At 39.0% G+C, this 24,040-nt stretch overlaps 1 protein-coding gene across 4 annotated transcripts in view; it reads left to right on the plus strand.

Moving 5' to 3' along the window:
• The window catches only part of Dis3l2 (DIS3 like 3'-5' exoribonuclease 2), a 346,237-nt gene that overhangs the window by 110,674 nt on the left and 211,523 nt on the right, over window positions 1–24,040 (plus strand). For all 4 annotated transcript variants that reach the window (XM_050123104.1, XM_050123107.1, XM_050123105.1 and 1 more), the window contains one exon: window positions 4,694–4,916. In XM_050123104.1, the coding sequence (XP_049979061.1) occupies window positions 4,694–4,916 (223 nt within the window). The remainder of the gene's footprint in view (window positions 1–4,693; window positions 4,917–24,040) is intronic.

A 24,040-nucleotide genomic window follows, 5' to 3' on the forward strand; every position in this document is an offset into this window, starting at 1 on the left:
AAAAAAAAAAAAAAAAAAAAAAATCAGGGAGAGGGAACAAGGGAGATTGAGATTATGTTTTAGTGTGACCTGTTAGTCACACTCTACCATGTCAGTCATTTTGATGTTTTTTTAATTACCAGTTGTGCTTCTTTTGTGGTAAAACAATAGAGCAATGTCTGGTTGTAGTCACCCTGCCTGAGACTTCGTCTGTGCACGCTCCACCTGCTTGTCTGGGATGCTCTGACAACCTTATTGCTATGCTCATTGTTTGAGGATGATTATGTTACTAAGTATTATTTAATTTCTAAGGTTATTTAAGCTAGTTCAGTGGGTTTGCTGATTTGAATGATGTGAAAGTCCTTGTCTTTTGTAGCATACTCTCCTCTTTCTCTTTCTTTCTTACCTTCTTTTCTCCCTCCCTTTTCTCTGCTCTCTCTTCTTCCTCAACCCCTTTCTCCTCTCCATTTTCCCTCTCTCTCCCAGTTCTCTTCCTCCTTTCCCTCCTGAGTCTTATGTAGTCCAGACTAGCCTAAAACTCCTGATTCTTCTGCCACCTCCCTCATTTTTTCTTTTTGAGATCTACTTTGGGACAGGTATATAATTATGTGTAGACATATAGGACTTATTCGTGTTATGAACATAGACGATCTATGTGTAAGGCAAAGGGGAGAGGGGGCAACTTTTTAAAACTTGAATGTCAATGTAGCGTCACTTAGTTGTGCTCTTGCAGAAAAGAACCCGAGGGAATCTTTTCTAGGTTACTGTCCTCTTCGACAGAGAGTGAAGGCTGTTTTACAGTTCATTTTCTAGTGGCCTCAAATATTTTTCAGAGGGTTTTTCTTGTATTTATTTGTTGAATTAGGAGCGGCGGCGCTGCATCCCCGGTACCTGGCCGCCCGCATGGCTAGGTTATGCCCAGAAATAATTACACAGAAACTGTATTCTTTCAAACACTGCCTGGCCCGGCTAGTTCCAGCTTCTTATTGGCTAGCTCTTACATATTGTTCTAACCCATTTCTAATATTTTGTGTAGCCCACGAGCTGGCTTACCAGGGAGGATCTTAACCTGCATCTTTCTGGCGTGGGAGCATCATGGCGACTCCTTCACTAAGCTTCTTTTTCCCAGCATTCTCTTCTGTTTACTCCACCTACCTAATTTTCTGTCCTATGAGGGCCGAGGCAGTTTCTTTATTATTAACCAATGAAATCAACAGATAAGATACAAGACCCACCTCCATCATTTATTGCTCATTTATAATCTTTGACAACTGTCTGTTGAGTTCATTGTCCCCTTATTGGTGTTTTTTCTTTTTGGTGTTTTTTTTTTTTTTTTTTTTTTTTTGCTTTATAAATAATACCATTCAAAATTTCCATCTCCTCCCATTTCCTTCCCGCTCCTTCACTCACCCTCTCCTCTACCCCTCTAGTCCTAAGAGAGGGCAGGGTACCCTGCTCTGTGGGAAGTCCAAGGCCCTCCCCCCTCCATCCAGGCCTAGGAAGGTGAGCCTCCAAACAGACTAGGATCCCAAAAAGCCAGAACATGCACTAGAATCAAATCCCAGTGCCATTATCATTGGCTTCATGTACTCACTAATCAGTGAGTATATCCCATATTCATCTTTTTGGGTCTGGGTTACCTCACTCAGGATAGTGTTTTCTATTTCCATCCATTTGCATGCAAAATTCAAGATGTCATTGTTTTTTTACTGCTGAGTAGAACTCTAATGTGTAGATGTGCCATGTTTTCTTTATCCAGTCTTCCATTGAGGGTCATCTAAATTGTTTGCAGGTTCTGGCTATTACAAATAATGCATAGTTGAACAAATGCTTTTGTAGTCTGATTGGGCATCTCTTGGGTATATTCCCAAGAGTGGTATTGCTGGATCTTGAGGTAGGTTGACTCCCAGTTTCCTGAGAAACCGTAGTAGCCTCAAATTTAATCCCCATGCTTCAAATCTCCTGAATGCTGGGTATATAGATATGACCTGCCACACCTAGTAAGAACTCCCAAGTTTTTAAATTTTTAATTTTTTAATTGTTAAAAAGCTTATTTAGTGTTGCTCAGAAAAACTAACCATTGTATACAAGTTTTTTTCTTTCTATAATTTCATAAAACCATTTTTCCGAAATTTTGAGGTTATGTTTTAGAGTTATTATAAACATGTTATTTTAATTATTATTATGACGTGAATTTTTATAATATTTCACTTTGGTTTTCTAAGTGAACATTATAGCATTAATCATCTGGGAATAGTTACAGCATTTGAAAACCATAGTACTAGAATATTGTAGGAAGGATTTATTAACTTTTCTTAACCGTGTAAGGTAATCTTTCATTAAGTATGATCTTCATGTGATTTAATTAGACTATTAATCTGGTTTGCTGAAAGTAGGTAGCTGATATTTTGAAATCTCCCAGTTAAATTTAGTAGGTTCTTCACATGATCAAACATGTTGCTTCTACTGAAGCATCCTCAAAACAATGCAGTGTTGCTAGTAACCCCGCACATCCTCTCATTCTCTTAACATCTTCACCAGCTCTTTATTCCTTCCACAGTTCTTATTGAACTTATTCCTGGTTAACTGTTCTTTGCTGTGTTTGTGGCTCCTAAATAGTGTATGGCCCTGTAACGTACTCAAGAATGAGTTCTTTAATGCATGTGTACCTTGGTATTAGTCTGTCACCCCAGTTAAGATAGAGGCTTGTGACGGTACTCACCAAGGGGGACTTTCTGTTGTTTGTTTAAAAGAGTGATAGGCACAAACTATAAATAGTGATTGAGTCTGTTTTTTGTATTTATATACACATATTTGTGGTCATTCTGGTTTTTATTGTATGTTTAACTTGTATAAGGTTTTAGTTTTTCATAGAAGTAGAGTCCTAAGAAGGGTGCAGTGTGATAGTAACATCTGGAACCCACAGAGTCTACTATACTTTTTGCTGATGTTGATAGGCCAATATACATATAAGGTCACATGTTTTCTTCAGCAACTCAATCACACACGGCTTATTTGTTTGATGTTTGTTTTACCATACTCATACAGATGGAAACGAATATTGTCATGTGGCTGTCGTGTTTCAGCCTCATTTGGGTGCTGGGAACCAAGCTCTGGTCCCCTGTGAAACAGCATGCACTGTAAACTGCAAAGTTGTCTTTCCAGCCCCAAGGCTTTATATCTTTAAGAGAACATTTTATAAACTCATGTCTAATTTTGTCTTTTCCACAACATCTTATGTTCTTTATCTCAGTTTCTTCTATTTTCCTGTAATTTCTTAGGTTTGGTCTTTGGATTGTATCCCAGAGTTTGTTTTTTCTTTGTTGATGTTTGAATGTAGCATGCCATCAGCTTTGTTCTCCATCCCCAGTATTTTCTTTCTTGCTAGGTTGAGTGTGTGGATGATGGTATCGAGTGTGTTTTTATTTGATTCATTGAGTTGATAATTTCTGTTTGTTTTTGTTGTTGTCATTGTCTGTTTTCAGAGTCTCTCACTTTTCCTTGCTGACTTTCTCAGCCATGCCGCTGCTGATCTCATCCATTTTGTCAGTGTTTTCCTTAAGGTTGATGTCTCCCATTCTAGGTCCTGGATTGAGTTTAATCTGTATCACCTTTGAAGTCATTGATTGTTTTCAGGGCTAAATTAATATGTGAGAATTAGCCTAGAAGAGGCTAGATAGAAATGGGCCAAGCAGTGTTTAAAAGAATACAATTTGTGTGTTGTTATTTCGGGCATAAGCTAGCAGGTGGCTGGGGTGCTGGGGACGCAGCCCCGCCGCCGCTCCTTATTACTACATAACAAACTTTTGAAATTGTTATCTAGTGTCTTAACTGACTTCACTGTCTTTGATTTCAGTGCTCAAGGAGTTATAATCTTTTGGAGAAGCCGTATTACCTTGCTTTTTTATGTTTCTTATGTTTCCGTGTTGTGGTTTATGCATCTGCTGGTATGAGTACCTCTTTGAGTTTTATTTGGGATCTTCCATTAAGCAGCCTACTCTCTGGGCTCAACTCCCTGTAGCCTCCAGAGAACAGAACATTTGCTTTTGGATAATGCTTCTGTGTCCCCCTACCCCAGCCTACCTCCTAGTGTTCTACCACTGTGTTTTTGAATTTCTGAAGCTCTTTCTCACCTCTCTTTGGAACAGAATCTTTCCCTATTCTGACTTTTTCTCTTTGGTCACATGGAAGCAACTTGGAGTCTACCATCTTATCTGGAAGTCATTCCTAGTGGGATCCATGGGAAACACTGTACATACCTGGGTGAATTCTTTTATCCTTTCTTAACATGCTGGTTGCTTCTTTGTGATAAAATTTCATGAAGCAGCATGGAACTTTCTAGTATTCTAGGCTTTTGGAAGAGGGGATAAATATGTTGATCAGAATCCTGAGAAGGTGGCATCTTAAAGACTTGAGTACCAGCCTGGTATTGCTGGTTTGTTTATCTACCTTAGGGAAGTCTGTGCATTGTAAGAATAAAGGTCTATTTTTATCTTTTTTGTTTTTTCGAGACAGGGTTTCTCTGTGTAGCTTTGGAGCCTATCCTAAAAGTCACTCTGTAGACCAAGCTGGCTTCGAACTCACATAGATCCACCTGCCTCTGCCTCCCAAGTTCTGGGAAGTCTATTTTTTTTTCTAATCATGTGTTATGAATATTTAATATTGCCAGCTGCCTGCAGTGATTTAAAAAAATTTTTCTATCTTCTTTCTTCAGGCAATTAAATCAGAGAGCAATGACAAAGAAACAGAAGTTACTTATGAAGCTGATATCTCTGAGGAGTGCTGTGGACACCAGCAGCAGTCCCCAAAAGACTGTAATAGTCCTGATGTCATTATAGAGGCTCAATTTGATGACAGCGACTCAGAAGATAGACATGACAACACTGGTGTGCTGGTTGATGGTGTTAAGAAATTGACACTTTGTACTCCTGACAAAGGTGAGTCTTGGGCAGCTGTTTGACATTTTGTTACAGCAGATTTTTTTCTTTTAAGTTGAAACCTCTTTCAGCAGAGGAATAAACTCATAGAATGACTGATGTATTCCCAAAGTCTTTGTTAGCTTTAGGAAGAGCAACCTCTGGTAGACTTGTTTTAAGAGAGGGGAAGTGCCACCCTGTGGTTTGTGTAAAGTGGTTGCTGTTGCCATGTTTGTTACTATCGACACTTAGTTGCAGTGTGTTCCATTCTACCTTGTGGTTGATACTAGCAGAATTATCCTCCCTTTTTCTTTCTTTCCTTCCTTCCATTCCTCCCTCCATGCCTACCTTCCTCTTACCTAAAGCTTATACATGCTATCTAAGTGTACGATTACTGAGCTATACCTCCAGCCAGAATTAAACAAGTCTTAAAATTCTCATTAAACACAAAAACAAAAATCCACTTTATTTTACTCTCAGTTTTGCTTTAGTTCAGTCTATAATTAAAAAATGTTTTTGTCATTTGTGGTAGACTTAGATCACTTTGAATTTTGAAAGTAGATCATCTTCGGGAGGTATTTTGATTCCAAGCCTTAAAGAAAAGAATAAAAAAGCCAATCTTATTTTTTCTGAATGGCACATAAGCCATGGGTTCCATAATTATAGAAAACGTCAAGTTGCAAACACATGGATCAAGAGCTGCACCCAAAGGCTTTACCTGGCCACACTCCAGGAAACTTAAGGGCAAGAGATAGTTGCAAGTTGAGTATTACAGTATCTAAGTTTCTAAGGGGTTCTAAAAAGGGAAAGTATATTTCTAGTCAGATTGAGTTTTGTATATACTTGGAAATGAAGAAGAGTGAGCAACATGGACCTGGCTAGGCTGATTAGATAATAAGCATTGTTATCAGGGCATTTCTGGCCCAATCACCATGAAACAGTAGAAGGAATGCCAAAAGATTACCAAAGGAGGATGTTGAGCAGACTACCTATGGTAAGATCTGGCAAGCACAGCTCAGAATATCTTGAAGGCTGGGCTGATTTCAGGAAGGATTGCATAAACATTGCTGTTTTTCTCCATTGCTTTTGACCTTAGCCAGAGAGTATGCTCTGAAAGCATGTGCCATTTTGGTGGTAAGAATTACTCATTCAAAGTGACTTCCCAGCTTTGAAATTTGAAATTAAATGAGTATGCTAGTGTTTTTTCTGTCACTCTTGTCTGTCTTCATTTCCCAGATACACTAACCTGGTTGCTTAGGTAACAGTAGTTTCATTCTTCAGGGATCAAGTTGGATCTTCATTTGGATGTAATTCCTGACTTTTCTTTCTTCTGATGTATCTCCTTTCCTTCTTTAAAAATAGTTGAATATTGTCTTTCTTCTTAGAGTTGCATGCATGTTGTATACAACAGCATCCATACTAGAAGTTATGTCTTTTTAATGAGAAGAGATGGATATAACCAGGACCCTAAATAGCCAGTCTTTTTATTAACAAGAACACTAAGAAGAAAGATCCTTATAAGACAAAATCAAGAAAGGAATACTTTAGAACCGGTTGAGTGTTTGATCAAAGTTACTTAGAAGAAATCTAGTTCTGGTAGCTTAGAAGATTTCAGTTTCCTCCTTTCCCTCAGCACCCAGTTGAGGGGATAAGACACTGACACAAATGCTGGGATGATGAATGGAAGCTACTGCAGTCGATGGCCTGCTTATCAGTTGTTTTGTTTTTTGTCCTTTGAGAAGTTCACTTTGTCCTTTGGGAAGCTCTGAAGCCAGACCTGTGCTTGATGTATCATCTGCTATCATAACCGTCTCACAGGAAAAGCTCAGAGTGCTTCACAAGTCCATGGTGTGCATGCTTGTGTTTTTTCCTTATTCTTTTCACATGTTCCCAGCCCACTGCTATTTCTATGGCTTTCTTAGTAGCCTTGACCGAGGGAGCAGCGTTAATCCTTCCCTCAGTGTCAGATGCAGATCCCTTGCTCCAGTTTGTGAAGCCACATGCTGTTTCTCATTTCTTGCCCTTTTGATATTTAGGAAAATTGCAATTTGCTCTTTTAAGAAATCACAGAAATTTTAAAAGGTATTTCAACCAGATTTTCTTGCTTAGGATAATATGAAATCTGGTTACAGTTAAGATGTTAGTACTTTTTGTATCATTTAAGGTTTTGAAAGTTATTGAAATAAACCATAACCTTAAGAACACCATAAATTTTTTCTACGTCTTCTAGAAAGGTTCTTTGCTTTGTATAGTACTTTCAGGTGCATTATTAATCTAGTTCTTGCTTGTGTTTCAAAGTGTTAATTTTAAAATATCTTGTTTCTTTACCTAAAGCAATATATATGCTGTATATTGCATGTGTGTGTTTGAGTGTCTCCCTCTTTGTTTGGGAAACTTAAGTATCATCTTCTCTGGTGAGTGAGAATGCAGCCCCAATATACACACACACATATAAATAAATTAGAATATCTATGAGAGCCAGAGAGAGAGAGAGAGAGAGAGAGAGAGAGAGAGAGAGAGAGAGAACCAAAGACCTGACCCCGTTTGAAGATCCAGTTCCATAGCCTCTTAAAACTGAGCTTGTACTGCTGTACAGGCATGGCTTCTTGTCTGCATGGAAATCTATCATAATGGCTCGGGTGTAGCTAAGTGATAAAAGCAGTTGCCTAGGATGCATAAATCCCTGGATTTGATCCTTAACACTAGGAAAAAAGATCTGCTATTGTGTAGAAACTGGGGACAGCTTAACTAAATTTCACTGGTTTTAAATGCATCAGTGGCTTTGAAAAATGTTTTGGCAAAGATTGCCTGGGTAGAAAGTTCCGAAGGATAAAAGTCTTTGCCAAGCGATATAATAACTGTGTGTCTTTCATCACTGGGAATGGTAAGAACAGCTTTGGCCTCAGAATCAGGTGATCCTATGAAGTACATTTCCTGCCTCTATCTCAGCAGGGTCTTCCTGAGACCTTTTGCAGTTTCCTTGTCTAGAGACTAGCCTCTACTAGTTCCTGATGGGTGAGCAAAGATTTGGAATGTGATGTTAATGACACCTTTGCTTCAATCTCTCAGTCAATTGCCACTGTTTTTCCCAAGAGGAAGCTCTGTGAGGAATTCTCAGTCTTTCCTGAGATTTGAACTGGTTTATAACCGCTTCTTATAAACCTGCCCAAGTCACCACTGGAAAGAAGACCCTCACCCTTAAGACCTTTCAATGCCTCTGTCTCCTTGAGTTCTCTTTCCTCCCTTCTGCCTGGCTCAGGAGAGCAGACCTGATTCTGATGGGATTCTTGGAGTTCCCATCTCCTAAGATTCTTTTCTCCTAATTGTCTGTTAACCATTTTTCTTTCTCAGATCTCCACTGTACATAATGATGGTTGGTATGACTAGAAGACAGTTAATTTGCTTCAGAAATGAGAATAAGTTTTAAACACCTAGCAATTTTCTATTGTCTAAATTTTTGTGCCAATCTTTAAAAATCTGGTTTTAAAAAGGTGTAAAATCTTGCCCAAATTTTCTTTTAACAAAGGTGTGAAATGGGAATTTTTGCTTCCCCACTTTGGGTTGGATGGATAATGCATAGTATCTGGTAGAGAGACCTGTAATATCTATCCTAAGGCCCCCACTCTAATTCAGACTGGCCACAGCCTTCCCTGTAGAGTTTCCAGAAGAGATGCATGCACTGAAGACAAAGTGAGACAGGGCTCAGTTCTTCATTAATTCAAGCAAGGCTTGATCCAAGCTGGAATGCTTTCACCAGACCCCCTCTCACTGGCAGTGTCTTTGCCCTTTTATATCTTATCTCTATCAATGTGTAGGATTGTCTAGATTTCCGTTTTTATCCTTTTCTTTAGGGTAGTGCTGAAGATTGAACCCAGGACCTCATATTTGCTAAGCAATCCCTGTATCTCTAAACCATATGACCATCCCTAGCTATCCAGTTTCTACAATCCAAGTTAAATTCTGTAAATATCATATTTTTGCCTATTAATATGTTGAATTACTTTATTTTTGGTGATTTATCTCTTCTCTGTAGTAAACTTTTTTCAGTTTAGGTATTTTCGATATCTTTTTTTAAAAATGTGTCATTTATTTGTTATATTTTTCTATGGTATAAATGATTGAAAAAACTTCAATTTTGGTGTTATGACATTAATCATATGCATATATGTTTTTAAGTTTTTCCCTGTTTTGAGGTATCAGGTCTTTCTTCATATGGTCTTTTGTTAAAGATTTACCTTTTGATGGGTTTTATGATATATATTATTTATTGATTGAGATTATCATTTGGGTTTCTCTTTTAGTTTGGATATTGAACCACCTTTGAATTCCTAGAATATTTTTATGTAATCCTGTTGTGTTACTGTTTTTTGCATATACTACAGGATTTTTTAAAATACTTTATAGTGTATAATTTTTTGTTTCGTGTTCAAATAGATAAAAGATTTTCTTGCCACTGTTCAATATTTAGAGTCAAGATTATAATAGCTTCATAGAATGACCTGTTTTTTCCAGAATAGTTTATTAAAGTGTAAATTACCTGTTTTGCTTATTTACTTATTTAGTTTTAAGATTGGGGTAAAGTGCATTGTAAAGTTATTTGCACCTTTTACTTTTCAGAAAATGAGGTTATGTTGTTTTCAAACACATTAATTGATGCTTTCAAATTATGAATTTCTTGTGCCTTTTTTGGTATAATTTAATGAGAATTTATCCACTCAGATATATTATCATCTTGATATTCCTAATACTCCAGTTTTAATAATTATTTTTGAAATCTCCATTATGTATTTTTCATCTCTTTAATTCTGTACTTTAATTATTTAATCTCCATCTTCCTCCTTCTGCCCTCCCAGCCCTGCCCCATGCTGACACTTGCACCTCCAGCCTCACTTGCATGGGAGGAATGTGTCACACATTTAGTTTTAGCTCCAACCCTGTTTGTGTTCTGAAGCAGAGCCTCACTAGTTGTCCAGGGTGACCTTGAACTCACACTGTTGTCCTTTTAGGACTTGAACTTGTAATCTTTCTGCCTCAGCCTCCCAAGGAGTTGAAATTAGAGAACTGTACCACTAGACATAGCTGGTTGGATTTTTATTTCTAGTAATTATTTGTGTTCACAGCATTATAATTTTATTTCCCAGTAAATATCAATATATCATGTAAAATTGCAGTAGAATTGTTGATTAGAAATTTTTAAATGGTTTAAATAACAATACATTAAGTAAATTAGAAAAATTTTTTTTGGTGATTGTTTATCTACTACAAAACTCACACAAAATAAAACCACATTCTGTGATACAGTTTGTCAATCATTGTACAGAAGTGTTCCTGTTCCAGTTTGTTCTAGGCTCATGATCTACTCTTGAGCTCCTTTCCTAGACCTTCTAATCTGTCCTACTAAGTACTTGCTTTTATTAATAACCAAAATTGTTACTATGTAATAAAGTAACATTTCTCCTATTATAATCTATAAACTTTGGCCTCCTACTCTCATTCTGTGCCCTCCTTCTTCTGGAAATTATGCCCAAGGACTTTGCTTATTCTAATTCTAAACTTCATAGCGCAGGCCTTCAGTTGGCGGTAGCCTAGGACAGAGCAATGGACTGGGAGTAGTGAGCAAGGTTAGAGTCCCTCACTTGTTCCTGAAATGAGGGAGCTGGTAAGAGATCTTTGAGTAAATATTTTTCTGCAATAGTAGGGATCTGATCAGCTAGATTGTGATGAACCATAAGCATGAATGGCTTCAGGTTCTTCCATGAGTACTGCACAGTCTCTGGAAAGCATTACACCTTGTGCCACTTTCCTTTGCCATTTGCTGTTCACACAATTTATGGAGTGATATGGTGGTAGCGATGTTCTGCTATGCTCAGGACTGTAGTTATTGAAATATCATTAGAGCTTGCTGGCTACTTGCTGGCTCCTTCCACCCTCCTCCCCCTGTTTTAAGCCCAACAGTCATTCTGGCCTACTTGCTCATTTTTCTTTGACAGAGGAAACCTAAGGGCTTGAGTGGCAGTACACTTTTCTAACATTGCAGGTGACTGATTGGATAGAATTAGTTCTATCCAAGGTCCCCTCACAGTACCTGCGAGTAGGTGTGCTTGTCAGCAATTTTGCTAGCATCTTTAGTACACGATTATTATAATAGGAACTTAAAGGGAACAATTTGTCACAAACATTGTTCACACCTTTGCCTGCAGTCAGGGATGACCAGTCCTCTATCGTGTCAGTGGCTGTTTGTTCCTGACTTTCTCAACCGAGTGTATCCAAGCAGAAGCAGAAGTTCTGACAGGCTTCTTGTTTTCCACTGAATGAACTGAAACCTGCAGGTTCACTGGGATCTCTCTCCTTTGGGCTCTTATACTCTTCTCAATGTGATGTTCCTTGGCCTCTTGCTTGCTGTGTACTTTTAGCTTCATTTTTGGCTCCATAGATTGTTTTATAATCAACATTCCTTTAGCTCATTGGCAATGAGACAGGAAGAGCAACTTCTCTGAGTGGTGACATCCTTTCTCCTTTTCTTCTTCTCATGCTCACTAAACCTCAGTCCTCCCCTGCTCTTTTCTTCTCTCTGTTCTATTCAGTGTTATGCCAGTCCATGGTAGTGACAACACAGGAACTGAACAGTCATATCTGTTGACACATATAGTACATTGCCTTAGAAATCATATAAGGACCAGGGGGGGTAACCCTTTGGTGAAGGCACTTGCTTCCAAACATGGCAGATCTCTGGGACCCACCTGATGAAATGAGAGAATCAACTCCTACAAGCTATTTCTGATCGCTACATATAGATTGTGGCGTGTGTGTGTGTGTGTGTGTGTGTATGTATATGTATGCATGTGCACATACACACAAAAAAATAAATAAATATAATATTATTAAATTTACAGAAACATGGTTCTGGACAGATTCACAACTGCATTCTTTGTAGAATGCAGTGTTTTACTCTTGTGGCTCCTTGTCAGGCATTTCGCATTACTAACAATTATTTCCTAATACTGGATGAAAATGCAAATTTGCATTTGGTTAAACTACAAGGCAACTGACTTGTATCATGTTTGATACAACTGACTGGGGTCCTTCAGAGTGCCTGACTTTCTTATCCATCAGAAACTCTGCTGAACAGTGACATGTTTTGATTAAAAAACAAAGAATAGGAAATTAATTATAGATGGAGTTATTATAAAAATATTCAAAATGGTAGATTCTAGACAAAAGTTAATTTTAAAAGTTTGCTAACTGAAATCTTCTGTGTTGAAAAAGCTATACACAGTGAACTTGGTGCGTTGTTTTATTTCACAGATGAGAATATTGTTTTCTCAGGGTCCCAGAAGTAGTTATTAATTTTTTTTTTTTTTTTTTGGTTTTTCGAGACAGGGTTTCTCTGTGGTTTTGGAGCCTGTCCTGGAACTAGCTCTGTAGACCAGGCTGGTCTCGAACTCACAGAGATCCGCCTGCCTCTACCTCCCAAGTGCTGGGATTAAAGGCGTGCGCCACCACTGCACGGCTAGTAGTTATTAAATTTATAAAAGAAAATTATGTGTCTATAGCAAGGAAGACTTCAATAACAGGCCATATTTTGAAAAGGTTAAGTCAGGACCCATTGGTTTAATGTCTTTCTAAAAGAATGTTTGTTAGTGCTCCTTGCCCATCTAGTTCATGTCTCCCTTTTCTCCTTCTTACATTTTTATCTGGACTTCCACACCCTTAGCAGATACCTGTCAATTTGAGTGAAGCTGATTCTTACTGCAGAGTGAGGTCTTAGTTGTTCCATGTAAGTTTCTTGGCACATTTAGTTGTTTTATTCTAGTTGGGATTTAAAGTAGCAATGGGAATTTCCAGGTTTAATTACCACAGAGACTATTCATCACTTGAAACAGTACTGGTGTGGCTGAGAAACTGAAAATTCAAATGTGTTTAATTTTACTTAAAATAGCTACCCATGAGTAGTAACTTCTTTATTGTATGTTGTAGCTTTATACTTTTGCTTCTTCTAAAGATCAGCAGCCCAAGTGGTCTAATTTGGGTGAACCTTACTTGGACTTCTGGGGCATAAGTTGTTTCCTTATGGATACGAACAAGGAAACATTTATCCCTAATTGATATTGGCAGTTGTCCTATGATTTCCTAAGTATTATGGATTGAAGAGTGAAGAACCAAAAAAAGTCTGGGCCCTCACAGCCATTAATGAACCTTGGATCAACTGATCCTGAAGTCTTCCCTACATATGGACTTTCAATTACATGGATGAATGAATCATGTTTGTTAGGTAAGCCAGATTGAGTTGGATTTTCTGTCCTTTCAACTAAGTGTAACCAAGTAGAGGCAAAGGCACGGACAGGCTTCTTGTTTCCTACAGCTATTGTGCCTCTGATGGGCGTTGTAGTGAATGAATAGTATAGTATAGTTGAGTGAGAGGGCTGTGTTGTAAAGGGTGGTGTGTACTAGACCCCAGTTCCACTCTGCTACTTGCCTGACATGTAAACTTGGCAGTTTTCCTTTTCTTCTCTGATTCCTGGGTGTTCGTTTGTACATGGACATTACTTGTTTGTAGCCAATATGGTATTTGCACAAGCAAACTTAATGTTTGTTATTGGGGAAACAGAGTTAATATAAAAGAAAATCTAGATATTTGCCCTTGATAGGCACTCAGTTGTTGAGAACAGAGACAGTATCAGGGGGCCCACTTCTACTTAAGTGGTAGATTCCGTTAGCTAATGGTCTCACTGCCTGCTTAGGCCTTAAGCAGACTTCTGACTCAAAGAGAAAAAGCACATTAACAGACCAATGATCCAATGGATGCTCTCTCCATGGCTTGCAAGTTCTGAAGCTGCAGTGTCTTACAGAGTCAGAAGGAAAAACAAAGTTACTAAAAAACAGAGGATGCTAGTAACCACAGGCAGTGTCATATAGAGAAAAGGAAATGATTTTTACAGGGAAGTGGAAACTGTCAATGGAGGAGAGACCAAATAAAAGGTAAGAGGAGGAGAGAGACAGCAAGAGATAGTTTATGCCCTGGGCTCTGATAAGTAGGGCTTGCTGGGTGGGAGAAGGTGAAGAATGTTCTGAGTATGAGCAGGGTCATGGAGGTAGATGAGTAGTAACTTCAGTGGGATCAGTACAGGATGCATAGTGGAAAGACTGGAGAGGATGTCAGAAAAGAGACTGTACTGAGGTTTGCAAAGTTATCCATGGCTGCTAAGAGAGCTCAGTAGGGAAGAGTCACCTAAGGTAGCTATGGAAAGGGATTCAGTTGTTGTTAGAAAGAGGGGAGAAGTGAGAATACTGATCATTAAGATCAGTCATGCAACAAGACCTGGCTGCTAACTTGAATGCAGAATAGATGGTGAAACATTCTAGGATGAATAGTGGCAGGCCAGATGTGAGATAGGCAGGGGAATTCTAGCTTGGCCACTGATGGGTGCTAATAGTAGTCTTCAGTGAAAAAGAAAACTAAGGCTAAGGGTAAGAAGAGCTGTGAATTCAGGTTCTGCCTGTTGAACTGGAGGCCCATAAAGGGCTCTGGTGTGATACCCAGTAAGTTATTAAAGACAAAAGAAGTGTGGTTCCACAGGAGGGATGATGAGATTATCCATCTGTGCACTGTTAAACTATGGGAATCAGCAAGCTTGTCAAGTAGGTGGGATGCTCCTGGACTTGCCTGGAGGAATCATTGGTCTGTTAAAGCAAAGCAAGCTGGTAGATACAGAAAGCTTAGGGACAAGATGAGCATAGTGACAGATTTCAAGAGCTTTGAACAAGACATAGGAGAAAGCTTTGTAGAAGTGGTGATGAATATTTTTAAGAAATGAGGGAATACCTCACTTTTCCTTTAGTGAATGTCAAGTGGTTGAAGATTGTTTTAATTTGAAAAGATTAATTCTCTTAGTTCTTTAAAATCATCCATTATTTAGGGAATAAATAATGCGTTCAACCTTTATTTTGTAACAAGGAAATGAAAAAGTTCACGTCAGGATTTATTGAATATATGTGTCCAGAAATCCATGAATCAGCTGTGAAGAGCATGCTTGCCTCTTCCTGTGTTCTAGAGGCTGCCTGACTGTGAAGTCAGATTTCTAGCCTCAGGAAAGACCCACTTTAATAACTGCTTCCTTTTCCTCCCTCTGGCCAGCTGTGCCACGTTTGTGAGCAATGAAACTTTTTCTGTAACTTGTTCTTTAACCTCCTTCCTTGAAGCTTTTTTTTTAAATTAAAAAAGTAGTGAGGTTTTTATTAGCATGCATTCATTCTGAAAGCTTAGAGATTATTCTTTCATTGCCACTGTGCCGAACTATATGTGCCTACAAGTTCATCTTGTTGGCATCCGGTCCCTTTTGGATCACTCTAAATAATTCCCATTCTCCTTTGAGAACTTTTGGAGACGGTCTTCAAGTCATGCAGAAACATGCCGAGGGGAATCTGTCTGACTAATGGACTGGGTGTAATGATGTTTATGACTTGTGGAGGTTTCCAAAAAGTTAGTGAGGATTCTAGCTTGTTCTGTTAGAGAAAAGCTAGACTGAATGTTTTTGACCGCAGAAGGCCCATCAGTAAAGGCAGATTGTATTTAGCACTGTGTAGTTGAACACTGTTTATGGCTTTCAGATAATGCTAAAACAAAAATATTCCAAATGCTAATGTGTGAACACATCACCCCTCACCTTCCACCTCAAATACCCACTCTCTAGCACCCTGAAGGAAAGCACAGCTGCATAGTGAGGTCTGTCCTGTACCTCAGCTAGTGGCTCCATCCTGGCCCCTAGATCTTGGGCCCTTTGGCTATCCCACCTTGCACACTGTAGTTTACCTTACCCTATTGCCTCTTTATCTGGTTTGAGCGCTTCCTCGGCCTGTCCTAGTACAATAGAGTCAGGATCCATGTGTGTTTGGCTAGCTATTTATTTTTCTAGCAGCAAAATGGTTTCTAACAAAATGTGTCAACCCTATTCAGGATAAGAACTGAAGAAGCAAGTTTGCCATTTTCCCTATTCATAAAAATCCTTTGTAATAAACACCTTGACCACATCATGAATTTTTACATAAATCAAGTGAGGTATTGGGAGGGAAAACTTTCAAGGATGAAGCCTTGCCTTCCATTGTGGGATTTTCTAAACTGTGTTTTTAAGCCTGCTATCTCTTGCGCTAAGGAGTGTCACATGACTCTACTGCAGAGGTTCTCAGTTGCACAGCATTATCGGTGAGCTTTCTTGGTCTCTGGTAGCCCTTTCCTGTCAGGGCCACCTGTCCAATGCTTTACCATGATGATGCTCCTGAGCCTGCTGCTCAGGCCTCCAAACACAGCCTGCTCACTTTTTGCCCGTGTCTGTGCTTCTTTCTTCTTTGAAAGCTACCCAGCCCTAGTTTCTCCTGTGAAGATGCCTATTGTTTTCCCAACCCCAGAAGTGTATGTTTTCTATCACCATGCAATAAATCACTACAGATTTGGAGGCTTAACATGATGCAACTATTATTTCGGTTCAAAGAAATAGGATTCAGGAACTGGCTCATCCTCATTTTTTGCTTCTGGGCTTTTCACAGGGCTGAGGTCAAGATATTGGGTTATTTTAAGGCTGAAGTGTGGAAGAAAGATCTGCTTTAAGCTTCAGTGAAGTTTCTAGAATAATTTCCTAGAAGGTTTGGTGCTGAGAACCTCAGCTTCTTGCTAACTGTAAGCTGGAGGCTGCTTTCTACACAGGTCTTTCTGTTTTGTAACTAGCTTCATCAGACCTAGTAAGAGAGTTAGCTAGCAAGATGGAGCTTGTTAGTCATATGTAACTTAGTCATGGAAGTAACATCCCATTGTCTTTGCTGTATTCTGTTGCCTATACGTACGTGAGGGGGTTGCAATTATATAAGGACATGAAACATGATGATAGACATGATTTAGGCTATTGTAAGCCTGCCTACTAGTATGTTTTTTGTTTAAGTTTTATTTCTTCCAACAGATGTATGATCATCCTTTGTGACTCTTCTTTCTGCTATTATTTTTTATGATTTAATTTCGCTTTTTATTTCCATCATGTAACTGTTTTTGAACATCCTTAATTCAATTGCAACCACTAAACAGTCATCTTTTGTATATTGTTCTACAAAAGACAAGTTCTTTCTGTTCAGTAAACTGAAGAAGGACCAAATTAGTGACTTTCCTGTGTAAACATGAGTCTCCTGTCTTGTTTAGCAGCTACACAGCATCCATTTTATAAATCATTTTTTAAAAAATTGTTTTTATTGAGCTCTACATTTTTATCTGCTCCCCTTCCTGCTGCTCCCCTCCCCTTCTACCCTCTCCCATGGTCCTCATGCTCTCAATTTACACAGGAGAGCTTGTCTTTTTTTACTTCTCACGTAGATTAGATCCATGTATGTTTCTCTTAGGGTCCTCATTATTGTCTAGATTCTCTAGGGTTGTGAATTGTAGGCTGGTTTTTCTTTCTTTATGTCTAAAAGCGACTTACGAGTGAGTACATATGATATTTGTCTTTCTGGGTCTGGGTTACCTCACTAGTATGATGTTTTCTAGATACATCCATTTGCCTACAGATTTCAAGATGTCATTTTTTTCTCCATTGTGTAAAGGTACCACATTTTCCTTATCCATTCTTTGGTCAAGGGACATTTAGGTTGTTTCCAGGTTCTGGCTATGACAAATAATGCTGCTATAGACATTGTCCTGCTGCTGCACATATCCTTGTGGTATGATTGAGCATCCTTTGGGTATATGCCCAATAGTGGTTATATACCTTCTCTTGAGGTAGGTTGTTTCCAGATTTTCTGAGAAATCCAAGGAGCTGTACCAGTTTGCACTCCCACCAGCAATGCAGGAGTGTTCCCTTTACCCCACAACCTCTCCAGCATAAGTTGTCATCAGTGTTTTTGATCTTGGCCATTCTGACAGGTCTAAGATCGAATCTCAGAGTTGTTTTTATTTGCATTTCTCTAATGACTAAGGATGTTGAGCATTTCCTTAAGTGTTTTTCAGTCATTTTAGATTCCTCTGTTGAGAGTTCTCTGGAGTTCTCTGTTTAGGTCTGTACTCCTTTTTTTTTTTATTGGATTATTTGTTCTTTTGATGATCAATTTCTTGAGTTCTTTGTATATTTTAGAGATCAGACGTCTGTCTGATGCGAGGTTGGCGAATATCTTTTCCCATTATGTAGGCTACGATTTTGTCTTGTTGACCGTGTCCTTTGCTTTACAGAAGCTTCTCAGTTTCAGGAGGTACCATTTATTAATTGTTGCTCTCAGTGTCTGTGCTACTGGGGTTATCTTTAGGAAGGGGGTCTTTTGTACCTATGTATTTAAGTGTACTTTACATTTTCTCTTCTATGAGTTTCATTGTTCTTGGTTTTATGTTGAGGTCTTTGATCAATTTGGACTTGAGTGCATAGTGATAGATATGGATCTATTTTCATTCTTCTACATGTTGATATCCAGTTATGCCAGCACCACTTGGTGAAAATGCTTTATTTTTTCCATCTTATATTTTTTGCTTTTTTTTTTAAAGTTAAACATTTATTAAAGGAAAGAGGGAGAGGGAGAGAGAGAGGGAGAGGGAGAGAGAGAGAGAGAGAGAGAGAGAGAGAAATAGATACACGTGGGCACACACGAGAGAGGGACAGGAAGAGAGAGCTTCATTGTCAAAAATCAGGTATTCATAGGTGTGTGGATTGATATCTGGGTCTTTGATTTGATTCCATTGGTCCTCCTTTCTGTTTTTATGCCAATACCAGGCTGTTTTCAGTACTGTAGGTTTATAGTAGAGTTTGAACTCCAGAAATTCTTTTATTGTACAGGATTGTTTTGGCCCCTGGGTTTTTTGCTTTTTCATGTGAAGTTGAGTATTGTTCTTTCGAGGTCTGTGAAGAATTTTGCTGGCGTATTGATGAGCATTGCATTGAATCTGAAGACTGCTTTTAGTAAGATTGCTGTTTTTACTATGTTAATTCTACCTACCCAAGAGCATGGGAGATCTTTCCATTTTCTGGTGTCTTCTATAATTTTTTTCTTCAAAGATTTAAAGTTCTTGTTATACAGGTCTTCCACTTGTTTGTTTAGAGTTACTCTGAGATATTTTATGTTATTTGTGGCTATTGTGAAAGGTGAGGTTTCTCTGATTTCTTTCTCAGTCGGTTTAACATCTGTGTTAAGGAGGGCTACTGATATTTTATAAATCTTGGTATTTACCAATTGGTAGCAAAATCAGTGACTCATCCATCTGTCTATAAGCTAGCTGGAATGGCTGCTCACCTTGCTCTGATTTGCATTAAGTGCAAGAGCCTGTTATCTTATTAAGGAAAAGCAGTTGTTCATCAAATACATAAACTTTGCCAGCTTAAAACATTAGCTGTTTTTGAATGTATATTGTTCTGTTTCCTGGGAGCTTGATGGATCTTAGAAATGATATAATCTATAAAAACTAATTTATTTCTGTTTAAACTAGCTGGCTTCTGTTCCCTTTTAATAATAATTTTATGGCCCTGCTATTTCTAGGTCATAGCAAATGGATTGAAAAGAGGGCTGGCCTTTGGGGAAGTAGCATTCAATTTCTTTCCTTTTACCCAGCAGTGATCTGGTCCTCATTATGGCCTGTTGGAGATGTTCTACAGGGTGAATATTCAATATGCTTTAAAAGACTTGTAGCAGATATAGTATCATTTGGTATCTGTGGGCTTGCAAACTCCAAGCACTGTGTAACCCATCTTGTCTAGCTTTCCATGCTCAGGGGCCTATCCCTGTGTAATCCTCTGAGATAGCTTCTAACCATATTGATTACTTGTCCTGTTAGTGTACTAGCTAGTCTTTAGAAGGCAGGTAAAGAAATGACAGTCTGGTTTTAGTGAACACATTTATGGTATTGAAATGTTGATATCACAGTAAGATGTGTTGACTGGTCCCTTTAAGAAAAACTCAGGTGAAAGTCAACTTAAACTTGGAGGAATCATTCATCTGTTGAGAAAGATGCAGAATGGGGGAGTTAAAGACAGCCAGAGTTGAAAGCACATGAGTGTATATGTCTGCATTTTGGGTCTTTGGGGAGCTATGAGGCTAGAAGCCAATTAATGCTTTAGTGGAGAGAAACTTAAAAGTCATTTCTCCAGGGCAAGGGAAAGATTTGGAGCAGACAGTGCTCAGAGAAAAGCAGGAGGGTATTGAAGTTAATGCAGCCACCTTCTGGGAATTGGAATCACTGCAAAGTCCCATCTAAGATGGCCCTGTAAAGGATTGAGGTTGGGGCCCCAAAGAGACACTGGAACTAGGCTCAACCTTGGGAACCTGAGGGCATGCCTATGGTCAGCTAAAGAAGAAAGTGGCTCCAGCCTACCATGTTAGTTCCACCCTTTTCTAACCTGTTACCAGTTTTCAAATTAATATAGTTAAGGGAAATTGAGTAGTCTTGGAGTTTTTAATCCCTTACTGACTAGGTATTAACTTGTTTTTCATTCACTTATTTGTCTGAATATATTAAGGCTTTATTGCTGCCCATAATTTCTGTTAGGTAGTCTGATGTTTCCTAACTTATATTCCAGTTGAAATTCCCAATCTCTGTCATAGACTGTAGACCATATCTTCATTGTGGACAGAGAACATCAGCATGTGCTTGTTCTCTTGTAACCTCAATCTCAAAAAGTATCCAAAGTGAAGTTGACTCTTCCAGTTCTGTCATTCAGGCAAATCTCTCAGATAGCATGGTTTCTTTTTTTAATTATTATTTCCATCAGTGCCATTGGAAGAGGATAAGGTACCAGCATTAATCAGATTCAAGCTGAACCCTCACCTGCCCTTGTGCTTTCCTAACCGGTATCCATTGGAAAGCCTGTTATTAAGTATCTTTGAGCCTTATTTTTCCAAACATTTAAATTGTGATAGAATTCCCTGCCTACTTCACTTAGACTGCTAGGGAATATTAAAGCTAGTACTATATGTGAATCACATAGTACAGTGCCAAGTGTGTGTATCAGCTCGATGATGAGTTACTAGTTACCGGGCTGAGTGTGTTCAGCACCACCCTTGTCATATACAGGCTGGTATTTTAGAACACATTCTTGTTCATGTCTTCTTTAGAGTGTGGAATAGTGAGCTTTGCATGTACTGTGTCCCCCACTTTTTAGAGATGTGGTTGATCCCCATATTTTAGAGGAAGCAAGGACCATGGGTAATCTCATCCCCTCTTGTAGTGTTTCAGTGCAGTGCAGCTGGTATCTTAGTCTTTCTGCCTGAATTTAATCTTTTCTCCAGGGCTCTGAACCTATTCTTTCTTTCCCAGGGCTCCCTCCCTTTCCCAAGTGTGCTTACTTCTACCACACCTTCTTTACTTGTTTCTTTCCATTAGCAGCTAACCATTCCAAGCCTCTTTTATCTTAAAAAAAATAAAATATTCAAAACTGTGTGACAATTTCTCTCTTCCTATATAACCACCACCCTGTATTATTCTATTCCCTCACTGCTAGACTTCCTGAGCCCATCCCACACCCTCATCCCCACAGTCCACATAAGACTCAATTTCCCACTCACACATTCTGACTTTTCTTTGTTTTATTCACTAAAATTGGTCTCACTGGGGTTGCCTGTGACCTTGTTACTATAGTCACATTGCTGACCATGCTTTTGCCATTGAAATGCTTTTAGGGTTTGGCTTCTGTAATTCCACATCAGCCTCATTTTTTTTTCTTACCTTGCTTACCACACCCTAGTTTCCTTTGGAAATTTTTCTTCTTTTGCTTTGCTTTAGTATTGATGTTCCTGGGCTCTCATCCCTCCTAATCTAAACAGTCTCTGAAGGAGAGCCATTTTACTCACTCATCTGTTCTCTACTCACAGGTGACTTGTTCAGATCTATTTCTAGCCCAGATCTTCCTCTTACACATCACATCTAGTACCTGGTGCCTCAAGTTCACTACCTGCCCCTGAGCTTGCATCCTTTTATGCTTACTTCAACATGCTCTCCCAATGACAGCCCATTGCTCCTCACACTGTAGGATGCCTCAGAATCACCTCAACAGCTTGTTCAAATACAGATTACTGGGCCTTATGCCCAGAGCTTTTGGGTCAGTATGAGGAGGTGTTGAGGTTATGATTTACATGGACTCCCAGGTGATATTTATGTTACTAGTCTGGAAAATACTCTTTGAGAACCTCTGTTGAAAGAAAATAAGGCACACTTTTCTCACCCCCCCCCCCGCCCTACCTTATATACCCCCTGTTATCCCCGTTCTCTAGGGGCCTCTAAATCTTTTTAGTTTTGCCTTCTACATGCCTTCAGGACCATTTATTTCTTCTGCAACTAGAATGCTTTCTCACACTAATCTGCTGTTTTCCCTGCATCCAGTCAATTTTCTGAAATCTTTTTCCAATACAGAAACTAGTGTAAATTTCTTCATACGGAGGTCAAGTCAAACAGTTGCCTCTTCTTATACCCATTGGTATAGATCCAAACTCAATATACAAAGAATCTACTCTTGTCCCTCCTTGTTTTGCATATCAGGGATTAGGCATACCAAAACAAACAAACAAACATACAAAAAACAACCCAAAACATATATATCTCAGCTGGTAGAGTACTTGCTTAGAATGTGTGAAGCCCTGGGTTTAGTCCATAGCATCACATGAAACCGGATATGGTGGCATGCATCTATAATTCATACACTTTGAAGGAAGAGGTAGGAGAATCAGGAATTCAGGGTCATCCTTTGCTATGTTCAATGCTATCCTGGGATGTATGAAACCTTGTCAAAAGAAAGAGGTAGAGTGTGGGAAGAAGAAAACATAAACAACAAATAGATCAGAAGGCAGTTATCGAGTGTTTAAATGGTCTACCACTTGGAAGGCCAGAATGCCTATAGACATGTGGACAGTGAAGGGGAGACTCACGAGGTTTCAAGTGAGAGGAAGGACTCTACTGGGAACTGGAATAAAAGTATTCTAGCAAAGACTACCCATGATGTCCTGAAAATCCAAAGGTAATGAACGAATTTGATGAAGGTATTTTCAAATTGGCATAGCATTAAGACTTTAAAATAGCTATTGCTAGCTGATTTAGACAGATGTAAAAGGACGATCGCTAGCAAAAGGCAGAGCAGAAGGATGTGAAAGGTCGCAGTTTGATTGATCAGGAAAAGAGTACAAGTGTAGACAAAATGACTATAATTTTTAATGAGAGTCGAACCATTAAAAAGAAGCTAGGTGCTTTGCACTGGGACAGTAGGAAAGGTATCTTGAGAGTACAGCTCTGATACTGAAAAATATCAAAAATATGGTATGTTTCCTAAAGAAAACTTAGTGGAGTTTTAGGCCATGTGTGCTACAGGCCACCAGGCTATAGGGCTATATTGCTGCTGAAGCCCATTGGTGCTTATATTGTGATACCATGTGCTCCAGATACTGGACAAGAAACTACAGGGTTGGCTCTTTCCCTGTTGGGTTGCATCTTGCATAAATCTTCTTTGCTACCTTCCTCTTCTTCCTTTGGGATTGGAAATGTTTGCTTTGTGTTATTGTCTAATGGGGAGAATATAACAGCTGAGGTTTTACCATAAGTTTCAAAAAAAAAGAGGGGGAGCTTTAGACTTTGGAATGCTGTTGGAACTATTAAGACTGTGGAGACTCTTGATGTTGGACTAAATGTGCTTAGGGAACATGGGGTAGAAGGTTATGGTTTGAATCTGCAAAGTCCCCCACAGGCTCATGTTTTAAATATATATTCCTTAGCTGGTAATTTATTCTCTGGATAAGCTGTGGAACCTTTGGGAGTTGGGGCTTAGCTTCAGAAGTAGGTCAGTAGGAGCAGGCCAGGCCCTAGTTCTGGGTGCTCTGTTTTCTGGTCTGCTATAATGTGAACTGCTATCCTTTGGCACACACTCCCGCAGCCGTGGTGCTCTGCTCAAACACATGGAATAAAACAGCTCTGAGCTGAAGCTAGTGAAACTATAAGTAAGACATTCAGTCCAGTAAGTTGTTTCTATTTAGTATTTTGGTTGCAAAAGTGAGTAGTGACTGGGTGGTAGTGATGCACGCCTTTAATCCCAGCACTCAGGAAGCAGAGACAGGCGGATCTCTGTGAGTTTGAGGCCACCTAGGTCTACAAGAGCTAGTTCCAGGACAGGCTCCAAAACCACAGAGAAACCCTGTCTCGAAAAAAAAAAAAA

Source organism: Alexandromys fortis, unplaced genomic scaffold (genome assembly GCF_014885135.2).
Source record: "Alexandromys fortis isolate MF-2015 unplaced genomic scaffold, M_Fortis_MF-2015_v1.1 scaffold_213, whole genome shotgun sequence".
Classification (NCBI taxonomy): Eukaryota; Metazoa; Chordata; class Mammalia; order Rodentia; family Cricetidae; genus Alexandromys; species Alexandromys fortis.